Source organism: Silurus aristotelis, assembly GCF_946808225.1.
Source record: "Silurus aristotelis genome assembly, chromosome: 3".
Classification (NCBI taxonomy): Eukaryota; Metazoa; Chordata; class Actinopteri; order Siluriformes; family Siluridae; genus Silurus; species Silurus aristotelis.
The window spans coordinates 36,451,984-36,473,015 of NC_139576.1; the positions used below are offsets into that span (position 1 = coordinate 36,451,984).

General features: G+C 42.5%; 2 protein-coding genes across 4 annotated transcripts in view; both read right to left on the bottom strand.

Moving 5' to 3' along the window:
- Positions 1–1,785: 1,785 nt before the first annotated feature.
- Positions 1,786–9,823, bottom strand: epc2 (enhancer of polycomb homolog 2). 2 transcript variants are annotated; one of them, XM_083537340.1, is made up of 14 exons: positions 9,203–9,821; positions 6,545–6,704; positions 6,113–6,258; positions 5,810–6,016; positions 5,351–5,499; positions 5,130–5,259; positions 4,464–4,655; positions 4,296–4,379; positions 4,008–4,147; positions 3,592–3,914; positions 2,961–3,076; positions 2,706–2,844; positions 2,403–2,610; positions 1,786–2,302 (listed from the first exon to the last, which is right to left on the bottom strand). In XM_083537340.1, exons 1-14 carry the CDS (start codon positions 9,353–9,355, stop codon positions 2,230–2,232), a joined length of 2,220 nt encoding a protein of 739 aa, XP_083393466.1. In that variant the 5' UTR covers positions 9,356–9,821; the 3' UTR covers positions 1,786–2,229. The 2 variants fall into 2 exon arrangements, with proteins under 2 accessions (XP_083393466.1, XP_083393465.1); XM_083537339.1 differs by having other exon boundaries at positions 5,810–6,258; positions 9,203–9,823.
- Positions 9,824–14,081: 4,258 nt separating this feature from the next.
- acvr2aa (activin A receptor type 2Aa) overlaps positions 14,082–21,032 on the bottom strand; it is a 35,529-nt gene continuing 28,578 nt past the window's right edge. For both annotated transcript variants that reach the window (XM_083537368.1, XM_083537367.1), the window contains exons 8-11: positions 20,151–20,265; positions 19,354–19,492; positions 18,665–18,795; positions 14,082–18,388 (exon numbers count right to left, since the gene is read on the bottom strand). In XM_083537368.1, coding sequence (XP_083393494.1) covers positions 18,194–18,388; positions 18,665–18,795; positions 19,354–19,492; positions 20,151–20,265 — 580 coding nt within the window. In that variant the 3' untranslated portion in view covers positions 14,082–18,193. The remainder of the gene's footprint in view (positions 18,389–18,664; positions 18,796–19,353; positions 19,493–20,150; positions 20,266–21,032) is intronic.

The following is a 21,032-nucleotide window of genomic DNA, read 5'->3' on the forward strand; positions in this document are numbered from 1 at the left end:
AACCACTTTCACAAAACTATTTAAATGGTGAAAATGGCCATCAGTGACATCTAGTGGACAAGTGTGTAAAAACAGTCACTGCTCTAATGTAACCTATTAAATCAATTAAAATTCCATAATAAATAAGGATGTAAAATTGTGTTCCACATCGTGCACCAACATCCTGGAACACCTCCCACCTACCGCTGGATCATCTCTGTATATATATGACTGTAAAAGACTGTAGAAAGATCATTACTCATAATCTAACACTCCAGTGCTCATGTTAGTTCTGTAGTGTGTAAAGACTCTAATCACACTCCTGATGTCACCCAAATGAGGATGAGGTTCCCCTTTTGAGTCTGGTTCCTCTCAAGGTTTCTTTCTCATAACATCTAAGGGAGTTTGTCCTTGCCACAGTCAACACGGCTTGAGCAGATTGACACTGAACATCCTGATGATCCTACACCGGCCTTGTGCAGAATTTCTGCATAATGAATATCAGAGTGACATCACACTTGAACACACACACACACACACACACCATGATTGTGACATCTGTATAGAAAGCATGTATGGATAAAATAAAGAGAGCTGAACAACACCTTTCTACTTCTTCCATATGTTCCCCTTCAGAGAGTGAGAAATGAGGTCTTAAACAAGAAAGAAAGGTGTTTCCAGTGGAGGATGGAGGTTACACAGGCGTGACCCTGTTCCATTTATACAGTGATGTGAGGATGTTGAAAGGCGGCTGTGCTCAAACTGTTAATCGAAGGAAAGTAGTTGTTGAAAGTGGACCAAAAGTCCAACAGGATAAAACGGATTTGCATTCACAAGCTGGAACGTAGGAAAAATGTGACTCCACTAAAAGTGTCCATTTAAAATTTTACTCGAGTGAAAGTACAAAAGTTTTTGCCTTCAAATGTACTTTGAGTAGACTTTACTTAATCACCTCAGTTTCTGTGAAAAGACTCGAATGTGACTCTCAGCACACTGATCTATTAAAAGAATATTAATGACTCAAACGCTGATTGATTTCTATTACAATTATCATGAGCACAAAACCTTCTTTCTGAATAAATCACGTGTGTGGTGTTGAGTTCGAGTCTGGAATTTCTTCATCATTTATTCCTCTGTAAATGTTCTGCTTGATGCTGAACTGTATGTTGGTGATCAGTAGATGCACCGAGCGCCGATCAGAACACGTGTAAAACAGAGCGTGCGCTCGACCCTGATTGGTGACTCGCCAACTCGAATTTTTATCCACTCAAATAAACGATCAATTAAACAAAACGTAATCGAGTAAAAAGTCCAATATTTGACTTTGACATGTAGTGCAGTTAAAGTCTGAGCGAATGGAAATATTTCAGTAAAGTACAGATATGAACTGGATCTCAACAGATCCAGATGTTCCAGAGGTTGGGAGTATAATTGTGACACAATCAATAGGAACTTCAATCTGACAGTTTGAAAGCATGAGATTTTAAAGTTCACCTTTGGTTGCTTCACTAAATTCCTTATGCAGCAAAAAATGACTTTTTGTATCATAATATCTACAGTTTTTTTAAAGTTGCACACACATAATTGAGGAAAACCAGTGTATGCTTTTGCTGATGCGTGTATGAAGTAAAATTGATTACTCGTGTTTGTATCAGAATCCGAGGGAAGAAACTCGAACTTTTCTCGAGAAACCTCGACTGTATTTTTTTAACGTGGCAACAAAAGGCCACGTCCATTCGAGAGGAGATTCGAACGAGAAAGGAAGAAACGGAGACACGACCCACTGTCCTGTGTTGTGACAAAATGTTTTGTGACAAAAAATCGGATTTATTTGTACAAGATACAAAAATGTAAACATGGCAAAATAAATAGTTAAAAGAAGAATAATGTATGATTTTGGACTCATGCATGATCCCTGCACTTACTGATGCACTTTAGTATTTTATTTTTTATTTTTTTATCTCCCTCCCCTCCGCCGCCCCCCCCCCTCCCTCCCCTCCCCTCTGCCCCCCCCCGACTTGGCTGGAAGTGCCAAAGCATGAGGACAAGAACTAGAATTCAAGTAACAAATGACACCTAATGATACAAATCGATTATTTTACAAGGTAGTGATAAGATCCCGATTTTACAAAAGAAAAAAAAAAGAGAGAAAAAATGTACACTGATTATTCACAAAATGGCTGATATGCTACTAAGCGGTGTAGATCCACGTACAGGGGGTTCGGCTCGGTTCGTCTGGACGGGGCGAGGCTATGTCACCTCCATGGCCACAGTGGTGTCCGTTAAACCGTTCAGAGCCAGTCTCTCTGGCTCGTTCTTCTCCCTGATACCAAACAAGGAAATCTCCGGTTGTAATAGGAACCGTGTTTGTGTATTTATATGTACAGACGTCGGCACGAGGTCGTTTTTTTTTTTTTTTTTACCTGTTGAGTGTGACTTTTTGCAGACTGCTGCTGGCCACGCTGGCGAGCTTCAATGTGGGCGATGAAGGGGCGCAGGGTCGTGCAGGGGACACGGCACTCACGTGGGGCACATTCAGGGGTACGGCAGAGGGGCGGGCAGAGGTCGAAGAGCCTGAGGAGACGCTGTTGAGTCCGAGCGGAGACGAACAGCTGAACTTACTCTGTCTTCCTGTGGAGAAATAAATCCACACCTGGCGGTTACAAAAGTTTTCGAAGTAGTTCTGACCCCAGGTAGGGGTTTTTCCCTCCGCACGAGGAGCTCACCTGAATTAGTAAGAATGCCGTTGACGCCGGTGCCGTGGGGTTTGAGATCCTTGTTTGAGCCGCTGACTACGGCCGAGGCGGCGAAGTGAGCGCTGGCCGAGTCTAACGTCTTTGACAGGGAGCCTGAGGAGGCTGGTTTCTGCAGGACAGGGCACAGGGGGTGTGTTAGTGTGTGTGTGTGTGTGTGTGTGTGTGTGTGTGTGTGCTGGAATACAGTGTGCTAATGATATAGTACAGGGATTCAACTCGACGTACAGACGCTTGAGCGTGGGAAGGTTCAGACAGAGGTGGGTTCTCCTGCAGGCCTTGTTGCTGGAGCATCTGCGCCAACTGTTGCTGGTGGGACTGAAATTGCTCCTCTGTGATCCCACCTACACGAAGGAAGAGAGTGGAAGTAATATTGAGTGTTTTGCCAAAAAAGAAAGGCCTTATTCAAACTAAACCACCGGAGAATCTTCTGCTATAATGCACTAAAAACCATATTGCAAACCTTTTGGAATGGATTTCCCACACTGACTGCAGCCCTGATCTCAAATATAATAACATTATTTTATTGTACCTTCACCTTCACTTTTTTTTATTTTTTTTTAAAACTGCAATTATTTTACATCACCACTAGATGGCGGAAGAGGCGAACAGTTTCTGTCGGTTTTATTTAATAGGTATCGAAACAAAATTTTTAATGACCTGATCATGACCCAATGACCTGATCATGACCTGACCTTTTTTTGGTTGTAGTATCAAAGATTCACGAGGAGGTTCTCTGTTCTGGATTTTCTGAGACAATCGTATACTTCCACAGCCTCATGCTATTCACATCTACAGCAAATATCAAAAAGGACCAAAAAAGTGTTTCGGTTGTGTATCTCGTGTCCATAACCCCCACCTAAACTGCTGTTTCTCAAGCTGTTGTTTACGGTCGTTCCTCCTCCGTTCCTGTTGTCCTGAAGCGAGTCCGTCCTGCCCTCTTCCTTTGCGCTCTGATTGAGGGGTCGGGGACGGAAGTACCTCCACCTGCACGCCTGGATGTCGTTAAGGAGCTGAGCCAGAGAACGCTGAGGCTTTGCTCCGGAATGCCCCAATACGGGAACGTGTGCGTTCGTGTGTGTGTCGGTGAGCACCGGTAGCGAGTCGGAAGGGCTGACCGTGTCGGGGTCCAAGTGTCTGAGGACTCGGTCCAGGTCTGATGAGGTCTGGTCGAGGAGCATTCTACAGCAGTGATGAGCGGTGTTAAATACAGACCAAGCTTCCTTTTCAACAAAACCATAGATGAAAAAGTGTGCGAGACATGGGATAGGCTACCTGCCACCACGGCCCAGACGTCTGCGCGAGACTCCTATGCAGCGGCGTGGCACAGACAGAGCTGTGAGGGAGTTTCTCTGGCACAGGGCATCGATTCCATCGAAACGTGGTACAGGAGTACAGCTCTTATCTGTAATGGGCTACACACACACACACACACACACACACACACACACACGATGTTTATAAATCTATATCTATTGTTACTTACATTAACAGCATTTGGTGTGTCTGGGATTTTAACTCATGACCTTCATGCCTTAACCACTAATCTTTTACCAGACTTACAGCGAGGTAATGGCAACCCGCTCGACGTCTGAAAACGAACGCTCCGTCCGGGTCGTTCTCCTCATCCGGCTCGGACGAGGGAGACTGATATGAAAAAAAAGAGACACAACATGATCATCATCATGGTCGCCCTCACACAGCATCTACACCACCAGTATTCCTGCTTACCAGCGGGAGTTCCTCCTCCCCGGAGCTGTGAAAGTCGTACTGCTTGATGTCGGCTTTGATGACGGCATGTTGGCGTAGAGGCTCCAGCTTGGGTCTGCGCGTGTTCTTTTTAAGCCCCCGGACGACGTCGAGCTGCGGCTCGGCCTTCACCAGGAAGTGGTGCGGGTGGTGTTTCGGCATGGGCTTGTGGCTCTGAAGATAAACCAGGCACGTAAACTTAACACCTTTCTACGGTAATAACTGATAATATAACGTGACCGTCTTGCACCAGTAAAAGAATGACAGCTGTAGTTCCGCGTGTTCGACATTAGGGGGCAGTGTGTGGCAGCAAATTTTATATATATATATATATATATATATATATATATATATATATATATATATATATATATAAAAACATTTATTAATTTTTTGGTCATTTATGTTTGGTTTTAAAAGCCATGCCATTTTGCAACTCTAGATGTGACTACTGATTTTTCCCCCTTTGGCAATTCTAAAACATTTGAAGGTATTTATTAAAGAACAACCAGCAGCTGGAAGTAATCATCAGCCCTGCTGTTATAAAAAATGAGTCTACCCTTTCTGACCGATCCGATAGGTGGTCCGACAGCGCCGTGATATTTATCGCTTTTCTTAGACGGAGACAGAGCTTTTCCAAGACCTCACCTTCATTTTGTTTTCCGTTTTATGCCTGTTCCCGTTGGGGAGACACATCGGAGCTGGGTAGACGCTTTTTTCTGCCAGCGGTGCCGAGACCTCGTTTAGAACGTCTCCGGAGAAATCGTTCATCTGGTACCTGTGAAAGCAAAATCGATTCGGATCGGACGCTCGTTCAGAAACGCAACCCCGTGTAGACGAGATTAATCAGAGTGTGTATGTACACGTACCTCTTCTCCATCACCTCCAGCGTGAGATGCAGCAGCTCCCGCTTGCTCTTTTCCCTCTTCTTGACCATCTCTAAGATGGTGATGGCTCGGCTGAACTCTCGTCTCAGCTTCAGCATCTTCTCGTAGGAGGCCTCGTCGTTTTTACGGTTCTGCGGAGAAAGAAAATAAAAACGCGCTCGTCAATTGTCTTACGGACCAAAGTTTTGGAGACACCTGAGCTTTGGTTTGTGCTTCTTTTTGAACATCACATTCCTCAATGAGACCCCATTTACAGTTATAGTAACCTCCACTCTTCTGGGAAGATGTTCTACTAGATTTTGAAGTGTGTGTAGATTTAAAAGTAACAAGTTTATGGAGACATGAGGAAGAACATTTTATGGCTCAGGTGTCCAAAACCCTCTGACTGCATACAAATCAGCAATAGGGTGGAAGGGTTCTAGTTTCAGAACGTGAGCTTACCTTCCTGGTCTGCATCTTCTCCGTGCGCCGACGGAAAGCCACGTAGGCGTCGTTGTTGGTGGAGCCGTCTCGCTTCTCCTGCCTGATCTGCGGGATGAGCGATGGGCCGCGGCAGTTCTTCCTCTTCCTCACCCAGTAGTCGTACACAGACTTGAGCAGGTAGTCGTCTTCGTTCAGGAGCAGCTTGGCCTCCTGCAGAGTCACCAGCTGCACAACGGACGTGTAAAAAAAAAAAATTCTATTCCACGCGTTCTGGAGGAAAAACAGAAATCGGAAATGAACCATTACGAGATGTTTCGTGACCTGGTTCGCGCTGGCTTTCTCCAGACGGTCCACCATGACCTCGAACTGCAACGGTTTCAGCTCCATCTTACGGTTGAGACGGTTGAGCAGCGTCTCGTCCTCTGAGTCCATGTCGTAGTCGGGCTGCTCGCTGTCCAGTCCGAACGCTGGGGGACACGGATAGAGACACACACACACAGAGGATTTTACTCGTCACATATGAGAGACCGTGAGTGAGGAGACGGAGAGAGACGAGATGGTGAGAGAGACCAGGAGAAGAAACGGTGACACTGGGAAAGAAAAAGAGAGGAAATGATGAGACGGAGGATGGTGAGATAGATGATGATGAGAGGGAACAAGAGAGAAGAAAGGGATGGAGGAAAAGGTGAATGAGACCAAGAGTGAGAACAAATGAATCGAATACGGTGAGACAGGAGACGGTGGAAGACTTACGCTGGATGTGGATGAGCTGTTTGGGCTGCCGGAAGTCTCCTTTGTACAGACGGTCATAGTAGGTGATGCAGCCCTGGGCTTCAGGCACCGGGATCACCATGCTGTCCTTCTTCTCCCTGAACACCTGCTGGGCACAGATGGCCCTCTGGAGATGGTGCTCCTGTAGGAGAACAGAGACGGGAAGGCTTCCACGTTAAACAATATCAAAAAACGGAGATCAGACGTTCCTGTTCCACACGTTCAGATCTTGAGGAATGACCAGGTTTTCACAAGTCTACCTGTATGATCCGGAGACACTGGATATATTAAAAAACCCACTCTTTCATCTTCATCACGAAATCTCAGGACGATTTTGTACGTATTTTTAGCTCAGGTGGAATGCAGGGATGGACGTCAAAGCCCTGAGGATGGTAGATAATTTGCGTGGGCGTGACGCGACGGAACGATTAAAATCGGAAAGACTCATTAGCGCTTTATTGCGCGTTACAATTAAAAAGCGAGTTATTGGCTCGGGAACATCCCGAGAGTTTGGCTCGGTTCGGCGCCCGGGAGGATCCGGTTTTCACGCTCGATAGACACACAGGCGGGAGAGTAAAGCTGATGAAAACCAAGGCAACGAGTCACTTCTTTCTCCCCTTGAAGCAGCAAAAGCATGTTCACATTAGAGTTTATCACCACCCCATATACACTGTGTTGTCAAAAGTATTGGGACACCTGACTTTAACCAGTCTTAGTATGTGGGTGCCGGCTCCATGAAGATATGCTCTACATGGGTTGGAGTTTTTTTTTATGGATCTGAACAAAATCTAGACGATCGTCTTTCTGGAAGAGTGGAGCTTCTCCCCTCTTGTTTTTTAATATTTAAAAATTCTCACACGACTTCTTCCTTCACAATTGGTGGGACGTCCTCGTGAAACACATCGCACGCTCGTGCCACAGCCAATCAGGACGAAGCGGTAACGCGCTGCCACCTTCGCCTGCACTTTCATTTCCTGTTCAGCACTGCAGGAACCTGGTTACCCACAAACCAGCACTTCCGGAGTGTGAATCTGAGAAACGCACACAAGGACAGTGTCCTGAGGCTGAGTGTGTTCTCGAAAAGGGAGTTCGAAACACTTTGTAGCGTCAATTGTGCACGAGATGTTACTATGAAATATACACACGTCATTGGTGTGACTCTGATACACTGTGTTAATCCAAAGGAAAGTTAACCGTCTCAAGTATTCCAGTGGTGTTCCTACGTATCTGGGTCTATTCCCTACCTAAAGACACCTGAGATCCTCCATATCTGATAAAAAAAAAAAAAAAAAACCCAGCCCTGCCTGAGTGTGTGTATGCATGAGTGTGTGTGTTTTGAACTAGAGTTAGAAAGAGCTTATTATCTCAAATGGACACCTCGAAACCCATGTTTGATTTGAAATGAGGATATTTCCAATTATATGATGATGAATACAAAAATGTCAAAAAATAGTAAAAAAAAAAAGATATTCATATTTTTATTTATGTACATTTTTTACATTTTTGATAATAAATTCTCCTGTTAAGCAGAAAGAAGAGACTACAGTGGGTCTTATTTTAATATTATATAAATCATTTTTAACTTGTATTCTGAAATATATCTATTTTTAAATATAATTTTAATACAAAATCTAAAATAAATTCTCCTATCGAGAAGGACGAGGAAACTGTGGCTATTTTTATTTTTTTTTATTATATAAAAATATTTTACTAAGAAATATATCCTGAACATCGTTTTTTTGCTATGAAAAAAAAAATCTCCAGTCTTATATTAAAAAATGTTACATTTATTAGTAAAATAAATTCGTTATGATATAAATGTATATCCAAAAATATATTTGTAGCTACATAAAAAAAAAGATATATATTTAAAAAAAAAAATTATTATGTTGAGAAAGAAGAAGACAATATTGTGGGTCTTTTTTTTTTTTATTCTTTTTTTTTATACAAATAAATTTTTTAGCTTTTCTAACAATAATATTTAGTTAAGAAATATCATTTATTTTATATATTAAAATAAATTATTTTATTGAAAGTGGAGACTACTAATTAAGTAATTATTATATAAATTAATTTAATTTATTAATTAACAATATCTAGGTAAGAAATATTAATATTTATAAATGTATATAATAAGAAATATTTTAATAAAGAGAAAATAATTCGCCTGTTGAGGAGGAGAATGTGGCGGGTCAATTTATTTTTTTTTTTTTAGACAGTTATAAGTTTAGAAGAAAAATAAATCCATTATTAACAGTATTGCGATAATAAACCTTTTAACGTTTAATTTCTTCTAAATATTTAATAATAAATAGTGTAAAATGGCGGCGGTGTGGATTTACTTGACAGCTAGCATGCTGTAGAGGTGTGAGTGGTTACTAGCTTGTGTGTAATCGGAGCACGGCCGGATGTGACGCAGCTTACGTCAAATTACGTGTAACGTCATGGCGCAACGTACGTAGATACGCCGTTTGCGTACGCATAGTGGAGGAGGGCGGGCGCTACGCATCGCAAACGGCGTAAAGGTGAATGGTGAATCGGGGCCGCTCCGCCCCGTCGCACACCTGAACCGCATTAAAAGCTCATTATCTTTTATATATATATAATAACAATAATGAAACCACCCCCACATTGACGTACCGCTTCCTCTTCTTTCTCCATTCCGGTCGGCATCTGCGGTACCGCCCGGCTGATGGCTACGCAGTCGGATAAATCCGGGACGTCTCCGTTACAGTAAACGGGAAGAGGTTTGGCGGCGTCTAGCGCTCGCGCCCGGAACGAGAGTTTACTCATTGTTTTGAGGAGAAAACCCCCCCCCACCACCTCCTCCTCCTCCTCCTCCCCCCTCCCTCTTCACCCCGGTGTGTGTGAACGCGGAACCGAGTCCGAACTTTAGAACCGAATAATTGGCGCAGGTCTCGTGCTCCGGTCGCTCGCGTTCATTGACGTCGTCTCTGCCGCCACGCGGCTCTCGGACCCATTTTTGTTCTGTCCGCGTTCATCCGGGGCGCGTTCAACAACAACCTCCTCCTCCGCCGCGCCGCTCCGCTCTCGGAGCCGCCGCAAACATGGCGGACATTAACCCGGAGGAGGACGGCGCGGCTTCGCGCAGCAATCCCGTCGGCCACCGCGCGCGCGAGAGAGAGCGAGCGAGCACGCGGGCGCGCGCCAGGGACCGGGAGAGGAGGCGCGGCGATGCGCGCTCACGTCTGGGCGTGCGACCACATGCGAGACAAAATCTCAGCGTGTGTGTACGATTTTATTCATTATATATATATATATTAGAAAAAACTTTCCCCTTCTCATTCTAACAGGGTGATTCACCTAAAAACAGGAACGTGTGTTCTTGTCTTCTCTCTGAATCAGTTTCATGACCTTTCAGTCCAAAGCAATCGTGTTTTTTTTTTTCTTTTTTCACCCTTCTCTTGTATAAAAAGTTATTAAACAAAAAAAAAATTGTATAAATCCTGCTGGTATGTCTGATGTGGCTCTAAAATACAAACACAGCTTCATGTTGTGAATATTTTAGAAGACACGTGAATATTATATACATAAAAGTATAGAAGTATTTTCTACTACTACTTCTGGCTTCTCCCATTAGGGGGCGCCACAGCAGATCTTTCGTCTCCATATTCCCCTGTTCTTCTACATATGCCACTTTCAACCCATCTACCTTCATGTCTTCATTCACCACATCCAAAAACCTCCTCCTTGGTCTTTCACTTTTCCTCCTTCCTGGTGTCTCCATCCTCAGCATTCTTCTACTGATATACCCCATGTCCCTCCTCTGCACATGTCCAAACCATCTCAATCTCACCTCATCTCCAAAACGTCCTACATGCGCCGTCCCTCTAATAAACTCGTTTCTAATCCTGTCCATCCTTATCACTATTAATGAACATCTTCAGCTCTGCTACCTCCAGCTCCACCTCCTGTCTTTCACTGCCATAAAAATCCCTCCAGTACAGGTCAAGAGCTTGGGTTTACATCAAACATAGAAATGAAGGGAAAGTGAGGTTGAGATGGTTCCAGACATGCGGTGATCTTCGATTTCCATACATAACAGTCTGTGGAGTTGAGACAGGATGGTGCATAAAACAAAAAACTCGAAACCCTGTTCCTGTAGAATTTACACAAAAACACACAATTTGACAATTTAAAATCCCAGCCGGAAAAAAAAAAAAAAAGCACAGAAACACAGGGAAAACCCCGGTGTGATGTGATGTGATGTGATGTGGTTACCATAAATAAAACGCTACTCTGAACCCAGTCTTTCATCCATCTCGGAGAAATATAGCTGCTGTTCAGGATTCCAATAATTTCGTAGTGTTCGGTTTCACTGTGTGGCCCTTGAGGCTGTGGGGTTTTTATTTTCCTTAAATGAAAAAGATGTATATTGGAAAATGAAATATCTTCGGATGAGCGGTAACTAAATAAAGTAAGTAACAGTGTCAATTTAATTAAACATCACACATACTTATAAACATTGAGATTCTCACATCCACTTCTGCTTCATTATACACGATATCACCAAAAGTATTGGGATATGCGGTTCTTTCAGAATCGTATCAGACGCCTCTGGATGGAGAACGAGATTTTCTCTTTACTTGAACTAGGAGACCCAAACCTGAAACCATATATTTGTGCACAGGAGCACAAATCCAGCTCCATGAAGATGTGCTTTACATGGGTTGGCGTGGAAGAGCTCCTGCTATTGAGCTCCACCCTACTGAGATGTATTGGAATGGCGACTTCACCCCAGGCATCACCTCTACTCCATTAGTACTCGAGTTTGTGTCCAGTGCAAGGTTATTGTAAGAGGATCTTATGCTCAGGTGTCCACAAACCTTTGCCTGTATATTGGAATACTATCTGAGAGAAGCAGGAGAAACAAAAGGCTCAAAAAAGTGGAAAGCATTCTTTTGTTCCTACACAAAAGGCGAAGGGATGAAGGGATGGAGAAACCTGATGCGATAAATGACTTCTCTATTCCTAATTCTTATAATAAAAAAATTTACAAAAATATTTTATCCATTGTAGTCTATGTAATATTATAAATAATAAACACTTTTGAAATAAACTTCCATACAATATCGTTTTTAAAAGATCATGAGTATCAGATCGAACTGGTATCGTCCGACCCCTCCATCACACTACCCTCATCACCACCACCGCCAGAGCTGCAATCACACTCCATCTCCCAGAGAACAAGTCAGAGTCATTTTCAGACCTCGTCTCGTCTCCATATCGACTTGTTTCGCTGTCCCTGAGGGTGAAATGAGGGAACAGGAAAAGAAATGAGCAGTTAACGTCCCTGAATCTGCTCCAGTACTCGAGTAAGAGATTCAGGCCTCAGTCTGAAAACACGTTATTGCTCCGGTGTTGTACAAAGTGCAAGGCCCCAGAACCGTCTCAATAAACATCCCCAAGGCGAAGCAGGAGATGCATCGCACCGAGCACGAAATGCGTAAAACACACACACACACACACACACACACACACACACACACACACACACACACACACACACACACACACACACACACACCGGGGAAAGCAGACTAAATATAACAGCACATTCATCAGACAGTTGTTGAGATAAATTGTACACGAGCCAAGTGCGCTCTCTTAAAAAGTAGCAATGCATCTTGATGCTCATATCTGTTCACTCTGATGTTATTTCTGTATGTTCCTCACTGCCTCAGAGTATGACTTGGTGAAAAAGCGGTGAACGACGAGTCCCTGGTGCTCCACATGCTGCTGCTGCAAAAAAAAAACACCACCACCAGAACTTTTCACAAGGAAATTTGGTGCGATAGAAATGTAGGACTGGTATCTGTCGTTGCATAAAAACAGAGGTCTACTGAAATCTGTAGATGTTTGCTGAAGTCTGTAGACGTTTAATGAAGTCTGTTGAGGTCTGCTTATGTCTAAACAGGTCTGCTGAAGTCTGTAGATGTTTAATGAAGAATGGAGAGGTCTGCTGAAATCTGTTGCGGTTTGCTGATGTCTGCTGAATCTGAAGAGGTCTGCTGAAGTCTCTAGATGTTTGCTAAAATCTACTTCAGATTTTGAAGTCTAGACTGAAGTCTAGAGAATTTTGCTAAAGTCTGTATATGTTTTCTGAAATCTCTAGAGGTCTACTATAGTCTGTAGGTGTCTGCTCAAGTCTGTAGAGTTTTAATGAAGTATGTAGATGTTTGCTCAAGACTGTAAATGTTTGCTTAAATCTGTAGATGTTTAATGAAGTCTGTTGAGGTCTGCTTATATCTAAACAGGTCTGCTGAAGTCTGTAGATGTTTGCTGAAGTCTGTACAGTTTAATGAAGTAGGTAGAGGTCTGCTGAAATCTGTTGTGGTTTGTCTGTACAGGTCTGTTGAAATCTGAAAAGGTTTCCTGAAATTTGTAGAGGTCTACTAAAGTCCATAGAGTTTTAATGAAGTATGTAGATGTTTGCTGAAGTCTGCTGAGGTCTACTGAGGTATGTGGATGTTTGCTGAAGTCTATACAGGTCTGCAGAGGTCTGCCAAGGTCTAAACAGGTCCACTGAAGTCTGTAGATGTTTTCTAAAGTCTGTAGAGGTATGTTCACATCTACTGAATTCTGTAAAGGTCTACTGAAGGTCTGTCATGGTCTATAGAGGTCCTCTGTAGTCTGTAGATATTTGGTGAAGTACCTCCACTAAGACTGTTAGGTCTTCTGAAGTCTGTTGAGGTCTGCTAAAGCCTGTAGAATTTTGCTAAAGTTTGTACAGGTATGCCAATGTCTACTGAAATCTGTAGAGATCTGCTGAAGGTCTGTAGAGGTCTGCTGAAGGTCTGTAGAGATCTAATAAAGTCTGTATATGTTTGATGAGTTCTGTAGAGATCTGCTGAAGGTCTGTAGAGATCTAATAAAGTCTGTATATGTTTGATGAGTTCTGTAGAGATCTGCTGAAGGTCTGTAGAGATCTAATAAAGTCTGTATATGTTTGATGAGTTCTGTAGAGATCTGCTAAAGTCTGTTTCTTCTGTGTGTTTGCTTTTGGAGCACATGAAAATAAATGTTCAGGTATTATAAGGAATCAAGAACATCCCAACAGTTCTAAAAGAAATGACAAGCGAACCCTACACTGAAATTCCACTTGAAAGCTCACACTATATGGACTAAATTATTTGGACACCTGACTTTTCCAGCCATTTGCTTCTTCCTCGAACGTTCAGAACAAAGTTGGAGGCACACAATTGTGCAGAAGCATGAAATTTTCTACTCAAACTACCTGTTCTAGCATGACGATGGAAGATCTTCCGCAAAAATCTAGCAGAACATCTTCCCAGAAGAGTGGAGGTTAACAGCGAATGGAGACTGAATACAGAATGGGATCTTCAAAATATTTCTACATATTGTGTGTCTCTATGTTTGAAGAAGAAGCACGTACGGCTGGACAAGCGGAGTGTCCTAATGCTTCAGGCCTTACAGCGTATTGGAAGGAAGAACTCAACCGTTCGGCGCTCGGATACAGACGAGACGGACGATTCAGAGCAGTCACTATACTTTATTCGAATGGAGTAGCATAAAATTTTCATCTGTACAATATGTAACAACAACTTCCAACCAGGCCCTGAATATGAGCATTGAATACTTGAATGGTGTGTCCAGGTGATTCAGGTAATACAGTCGAGTTGCACCCGAGGTGGACTGGTGATCTGAGATCGCTACGACGATGACGATCGGTTGCATTGTGGTGAGCGAGGGAGAAAAAAAAAATTACTACAAAACCCCACAAAGTGCATCTTAGTTTAGTCAGGAGGAAGAGGAAAAGTAGAGGAGAGAATCTGCTGGTCGATTCCCATTCAGTGTTCCATGTTTCACAACGCTTGCACCATGTTGTCTGCCGTGCTACACTGTTTTATTTGTGTTGTGAGAACGTCAGGTCGAGAAACGGGAAGTCTGAGGTAAAGAGACAAGATCCATCTTTTTTTTTTAAATAGTGTTTCACTAGACCAGTTGTATAAATAGAGCAAGAACCACTTTTTTTTTCTTTTGGAATAAAAAAAAAAATTGGGCTGCGACATAAATTAATAAAAACCTAAAATACAGATATACAAAAAAAATAAAAATATGCACAACAACAAATTATTATTTTGCCATAATAATATTAAGTGTTTTTTGCTTTTGTTAAGAAAAAAAAAAAAAAAACCTCATGCTATTTTTTTTCCACAATCAAAAACTTTATTCATATTTACATAGGATTCGGCATGGATTAAACCCGGTCACCTGCCGAGACGAAGGGGACAGACGGGACGGTCAGAGGGAGGACGAGGACGTGGTTGCAGGGATAAGTGACGGCTTATAAAGTGTCTTTTATTTAATGCTCTGAAGTTGAGAAAAAAAAAAAAAAACCCATGTAGAAGTAGAGAAAATGCAGAGCCGTCTCAATGTTTTTTGCAGTCTTTCCAAACAGGATATATAACAGGCCTTCAATCATCACAATAACACTGAAGAGCCTGGGTGTGTCTGAAACAGGAAATTGTGTGGACACCTGACCTTCAGATCTACACGTTCATAGTCCAGATTTAGTCCTCTGTTTGCTCCACTCTTCTGAGAAGGCTTTCCTCTCGATTTCGGGGCGTGGCAGTGTGGATTTGCGTTGGTGAAATCAGGTTCTGGGTTCAGTCAGATGTTCCAGGTCATCCCAGAGGTGTTCAGTAGGATTGCAGAGGTTAAAATAAGAGCCCTGTGCAGGACAGTCAAACTCTTTCCTCTCCAACCTCAACACCATCAATCATGTCTTTATAGAGCTCTGTTTGTGCACAGGAGCAACACCATGCAGAAACTCGTTTTGTTTTGGTCAGGTGTCCACATACTTTTGGACGTACCATGTACTTTGTAGAGAAATGTGATTAGTGAGATCGAAAGTAATTATTGCCACCTGCTGGTCAAAGTATTTGTTTAAAAAAGAAAAAAAAAAGTTCCTCATGGCATATACAACCAATAATCCAAAAGTATTGGGACACCTGCCCTTTTCAGGATTATGTGGTGTTTCCTCAAAATGTTCCCACAACCTCAGAGGCACACGATTATACAGGAGACCCAAACCTGTTCCAGCACGAAAATGCCCCTGTGCACAAAGCCAGCTCCATGAAGATCTGCTTTACATGGGATGGAGTTTAGATGTTTTGAGATTAATCTGGAATGTTGACTGCACCACAGACCTCCTCACCCTACATACATGGCTGAATGAGCACCAATCTCTACAAGCACACTCCAAAATCTACTGTAACATCTTCCCAGAAGAACGGAGGTTATTATGACAGAAAATGGAGACTAAACGTGGAACATTAAATCGGGTGTCCACAAACATTTGGTCATACAGCTAGGAAAAAGGGGCCGTCGTCGAATCACGTTTTCACAACTCATTTCTGACACACAATATTTACATTTCTATGAAAAGGTCACATTCATCTAGATAGATCTCAAATCGACTAAACTGTCTATAGCTTCAAATGAGAACAAAATGTACACAAACCATCGCATTGCTCTCGCTATCAAACTGGATTGGGATTAAAACCCAGACGCCTTCCTGATTTCCGTTTTCAGACACACCCCCGCGTGGCACCGAAGACCCCTGACTACACGCATTTACACCAACAGAAGCTCCTGGTTAGCGTGTAGAGTCCGGGCGAAAAAACAAAACAAAAAAAAAGGAGCTCTCCTGACGTGTTAGTCCCGACGAATACTTACCCCCGGAAAAATGCCTAACGCGGCCTTTAAAAAGCGAGCGGCGAGATAAACCGTTCAATACCATAAACGTTCCAGAGCTGCGAAGGTAGATGGAGCGCTAGGACAAGCCGAGGATCTCTGAGCAAAGTGTTTTTCTGATATACACGACGTTGGCACCTGGTCAGAAAAATGAGCAGCACACGAATGTCGAGAAAAAGAAGAAAAAAAACCTGGAAAAGAGAGAACGAGAGAGAGAGAGAGAAAGAGAGAGAGAGCGCTTGCATACGGTTCACGCAGACCTGAATGTGTGTGATGGGTTCGTAAAAAGAATAATTTTAAAAAACGTGACGGCGACGTGAATCCTTTCGGTGGTCGCACAAATACTTCTGTCCGAGTCTTATACTCGATTGTTTTTTTTTTTTTTCTTATGGCATCGTATAGATCGGTACTTCAAAGGGTATCAGTGTGTGAAAAAAAAAAGAAAAAAAAAAGAGTCACCTTTGATATCCAGTTTGTAGATGAATAAAAGGATGTCAAGAAGGCCTACACAATATGACCTGGATCACTGGAATGGCACCAACAGAAAGAAAAAAGAAAATAATTTAATACAGGCTTCCTGAGATATGAAATATTCAAACGTTGTGACGTGTAGCCTCTGAGGCTTGTTTATATAATATATAATAAATGTACTTACATCAAGTTTGTGTGTGTGTGTGTGTGTGTGTGTGTGTGAAGAAGGAAAACAGGACCAGTTTTATCTTAAAAGCAAAAAAAAAAAAAATTAAACGACACCCTGACGGTTTCGAAGACCAATTATAAGTAAATCAAAGAATTAAAAATAATAATAATAAAAAGACTGACGACCGCTCGAGATCCCACGTACGGGAGGGAAAAAAAAAAAAGGCATGTGCGCACGTCAGATGCCGTGAGGACGCTGCAACACCTATAAGTGCTTTCTATATTTTCACAGAATTCATATGTTTCAGGGATTTTCTTCTCTTTTTTTTTTTTTTGTTTTGTTTTGATAAGTCCTGAAAACTTTTTTTTTCTTTTTTTTTTTTCTTCTTACAATCAATTTGTCACAATGTTCAGAAAAACAGTCACATCTTAAACAGTAGGGCAAAAAAAAAAAAAAAAAAAAGATGTATAAAGAAAGAAGGCAGGAAACACTGGTTAATGAACGGCCATATTTTCTTGGCATATTGTCATGTTTATATATATATATAAGTATTAAAAAGCTTTTGTGGCCGTTTTGCAGGTCAGCGGAAAAGCTTTGTGTGTTTTCTTTTTCCCAATAGTGTTACAAAACAAACGTGTTATCAGGATGAGGAACTGAGGTATACCTTGTCGAGAGAGAGAGAGAGAGAGAGAGAGAGAGAGAGAGAGGTTCGTGGTTATTTGACTGAAAACGCTGGGAGGGAAAAATCCAGAGAAATAGTTTTTTCTTTCATTTTTTTTCCCCTCACCCTCTCGCTTGAATATACAGCAGTGACACGCTAGACATTCAGAAGCTGTTTCGTATTGGCGTATAAGTCAAAGAGGTGTATTCATCTGTACTGCCACCGTTTTTTTCCCTTTTTTTTTTTCGTCTCAAAGGATCGGAATACCGGTCTTCACATGTTGCTAAAAGTTAAAGCGAACCGTGTGTCGCCTGATGTGCGCTGCAACCCGTTCGGCCTCTCCGCCAGGCCACGTGACGGTGACGCGAGTTTGATTTTTTTAAACACTCACGCTCGCGGCGTAGTGCTGCTGAAAACGTACGCGTAAAAATGGTAGAAATCCAGCGTCGGTGATCGTGGTCCGATCTAATATACAGTACGATCACCAGGGATTTTTTTTTTCCGAGCGTGTGGCTCTGAGTGATGCGTGTTTTTTTTCCCTTCTTCTTCCTTTTGCACCCGTGTGACGTCACGCGCCGTTCTCCTCTAGTCATAGGCTGGATTCTTTGGGCGGAAAGTCCACGTTTGTCACCATGGTGACGACGGTGACGAGGTCGTCGGGGGCTGAAATGCTGGCGAGGCGCTGCACCTGTAGGACACGTTCCTCTACGCAGCCGGCCGAGAGACGAGCCTCGGCCTCGTGGTCCCAGCACTCCTCGATGGTCTCGCATAACATGCTCAGGCCCTGAGACAGAGCGAGAAGAAGAAAAAGATCCACAGTGTGAGAGATAGAGAGAGAAAAGGGGGGAGGGAAAAAAGCAATGACGTTAGAATGGTAAAGAAAACAAATGAGTGAGTGAATAAAGTAAAAAATGATGAGATGTCAAGACAAAGGGAGAGAAAAAAAAAGAAAAAAAAAGAAGGAAAGCACATGAGACACCTTAATTACATCGAGAAAGTCCCAGGAAATCACCGTTACATAATCGCGAGTTTAGTTACGGCCACGTGTTCCAGAACGTACCGGGTGTTTGTGCCAGCACTCGCGTAGCATGGGCCTCAGCTTTTTATGCACCACGACCTCCTGCATGTCCTCCAGAGTGGGGTGTTGACCAACCTCCTCCTCGAAAGGCAGCATGTACTCGTCCACGGGACCTGAGAAGACAACAAGCACCAAGTCACTAATGGTGGTCAGTAAGGATGAGGAGGAGATCAGGGTATCAGGTTTTCTCAGTATTTCAATTTTCAATCAAAGCATTTTGGATTTGCAGTTGATGACAAGAGGAACATCACAGATCATCAATCAAAATCAGGTTTTTCTCTCAAAAGGAGGAATCAAACTTAAACACTGATACCCGGATCTGATGAAAGACTTCAAGCAGGAAAGTTGCAATAAAATATAATATTTAGAGTTTTTGTTATGAATACTGCTGCAGCATAACAAGAAATTCTAGACATGTCAATTATCGCGTCCCTCGGTCGAAAGAGAAGAGAACTGCGTGGCTTTAGACGTGTGTATATTCAAAATGGCCATGACTGACAGAAGCCCTTTAACGCTATTTACGATTTAATGACCGAAAGCGAGCAGGAACCAATTAGCCTTACTTGATAAAAAAAAAAAAAAAAAAAGAAAAGAAAAGGAAAGTCTACCAGCTGTGCCGACGTCATTAGCCGCTGTTTTGGTTGTCTGGTGACACGTGTTCCTGATCTTACCGTCTGCGGCTGTGCAGCGGGACGCCAGTTCCCAGAGCACCAGGCCCACGGCGTACATGTCTATCCTGAGAAAGGCGTCTCGCTGGAAATTGATGGCCCCCTCCAGCACCTCGGGAGCCATGTAGCGCCTCGTTCCCACCTACGACACATCACACATTACGCGCTGTGCGTGCAGCTGCAGTTCCATTTCGTCTGGTATTATAACAATATTAATGACATGCATTATAAATAACATGATAACAGAGACTGAATCGGGTCCTTGCTTTTCTTGACATCTGGATTTCACCAGACTTCAGGAAAACTGAACTGAGCATAATATGTTTAAATACGCGGTGGTATCGAAAGGTTTTGAGACTGGTTTTGCTGCACGCACAGTCACAGGAGCACCGACTCATTTCATAGTTGTAATAACATTCTAATGTGTTCTAACGAGCATTTCAATTAAGACCTGTTTAAAATAAGATCTAGAACAGCGAATTTAAGACCTTTTACCACCTGATATTTGACCTTTTTAAAATTTTTGATATTTTTAGACCAAGTGGAAACCCTGACAACGTCCTGTCTACTACGGGTGCTGTGAAACTGGTGTATTCTGACCACGTGAGTACCCTGTCACCGAGCTCTTCTCACACATCACACATGAAAAATCATCTCACTTCCCACATAGCTAGTCTCGAAACATTGTGATGCCACCGCGTATAATTATAACTGTACCTTTTGTCCGAAAAAAAAAATACACGAATGATCATAAATTCAGAGTCAGTGTGAGTCAAACAGCTGCATGTCTCTCTACTCACTTGTCCGTGTGTGTCCCCAGCAGACTTGCCGGCCTCAAACCTCAAGGCCAGGCCAAAATCAGCGATGCAGGCAGTCAGATTAGCCTTCAACAGCACGTTCTTACTCTTTATATCCCTACACACACACACACACACACACACACACACACACACACAGTGGATGACTTCAAGTCTAAACTAATTCTTCCTGAATCAATAAATGCACCAAACCAGAATGCTAATAGCAGTAAATCAAGGTTACAGGACTCTCGTTCGATCTTCGTTTAATCTTTTCCACAAATATCGATAGACTAGTCAAAGTGACCCGGGTATCGAGGAATAAAAAAACAAACCGGAATGATGGAGAAACGTGAAGAGGTTTGCAAAATTCTGGGAATTTTCAAAGCTGGAAACGTTCCATGGGAATTAACGGGAATTCATTAGAATAGACTGTATATGACAGGGAACTTAAATGTAGTTGGGTAAAAAAAACAGGATTTAATGCAATTAAAACAACCACATTTAATGCAATTTCATTTGAATTTCGATCTAATTTCATCAATCACATGCACACTTGCTGCAGAGGCCACGCCCCTACATGCACCGTGCATTCCTCACTCACATACATACAACACACATCATTTCTTAAATTCTGCACACAAAATAATGTCCATCTTGGTGAGTATTTATGTACATTACATAAACATTACATACCTTTTAAAACTTCCTTGTGCTGTGTAAGCGACTGTGCAACAAAATTATGATATGATACGGTTTATATACATTTCTTCAAATTTTCTAATTAATTCCTGTAAATTCCAATAAAGATTCTGCTAAGTTTCCAACTTGGAATATTTCCGATATTCCTCCGACGAAGTTCCCATGGAAATTTACCGTAGGTTT

Bases quoted from the DNA above. Each gene is read 5' to 3' on its own strand.
- epc2 (XM_083537339.1), bottom strand. From the start codon at position 9,355: ATGAGTAAACTCTCGTTCCGGGCGCGAGCGCTAGACGCCGCCAAACCT. The intron at 4,380-4,463 runs GTAAGCAGGAAT...TTTTCATATCAG, and splicing joins GGGAGGAGGAACTCCCGCTG to TCTCCCTCGTCCGAGCCGGA. The intron at 2,303-2,402 runs GTAAAAAAAAAA...GTTTGGTATCAG, and splicing joins CAAAAAGTCACACTCAACAG to GGAGAAGAACGAGCCAGAGA.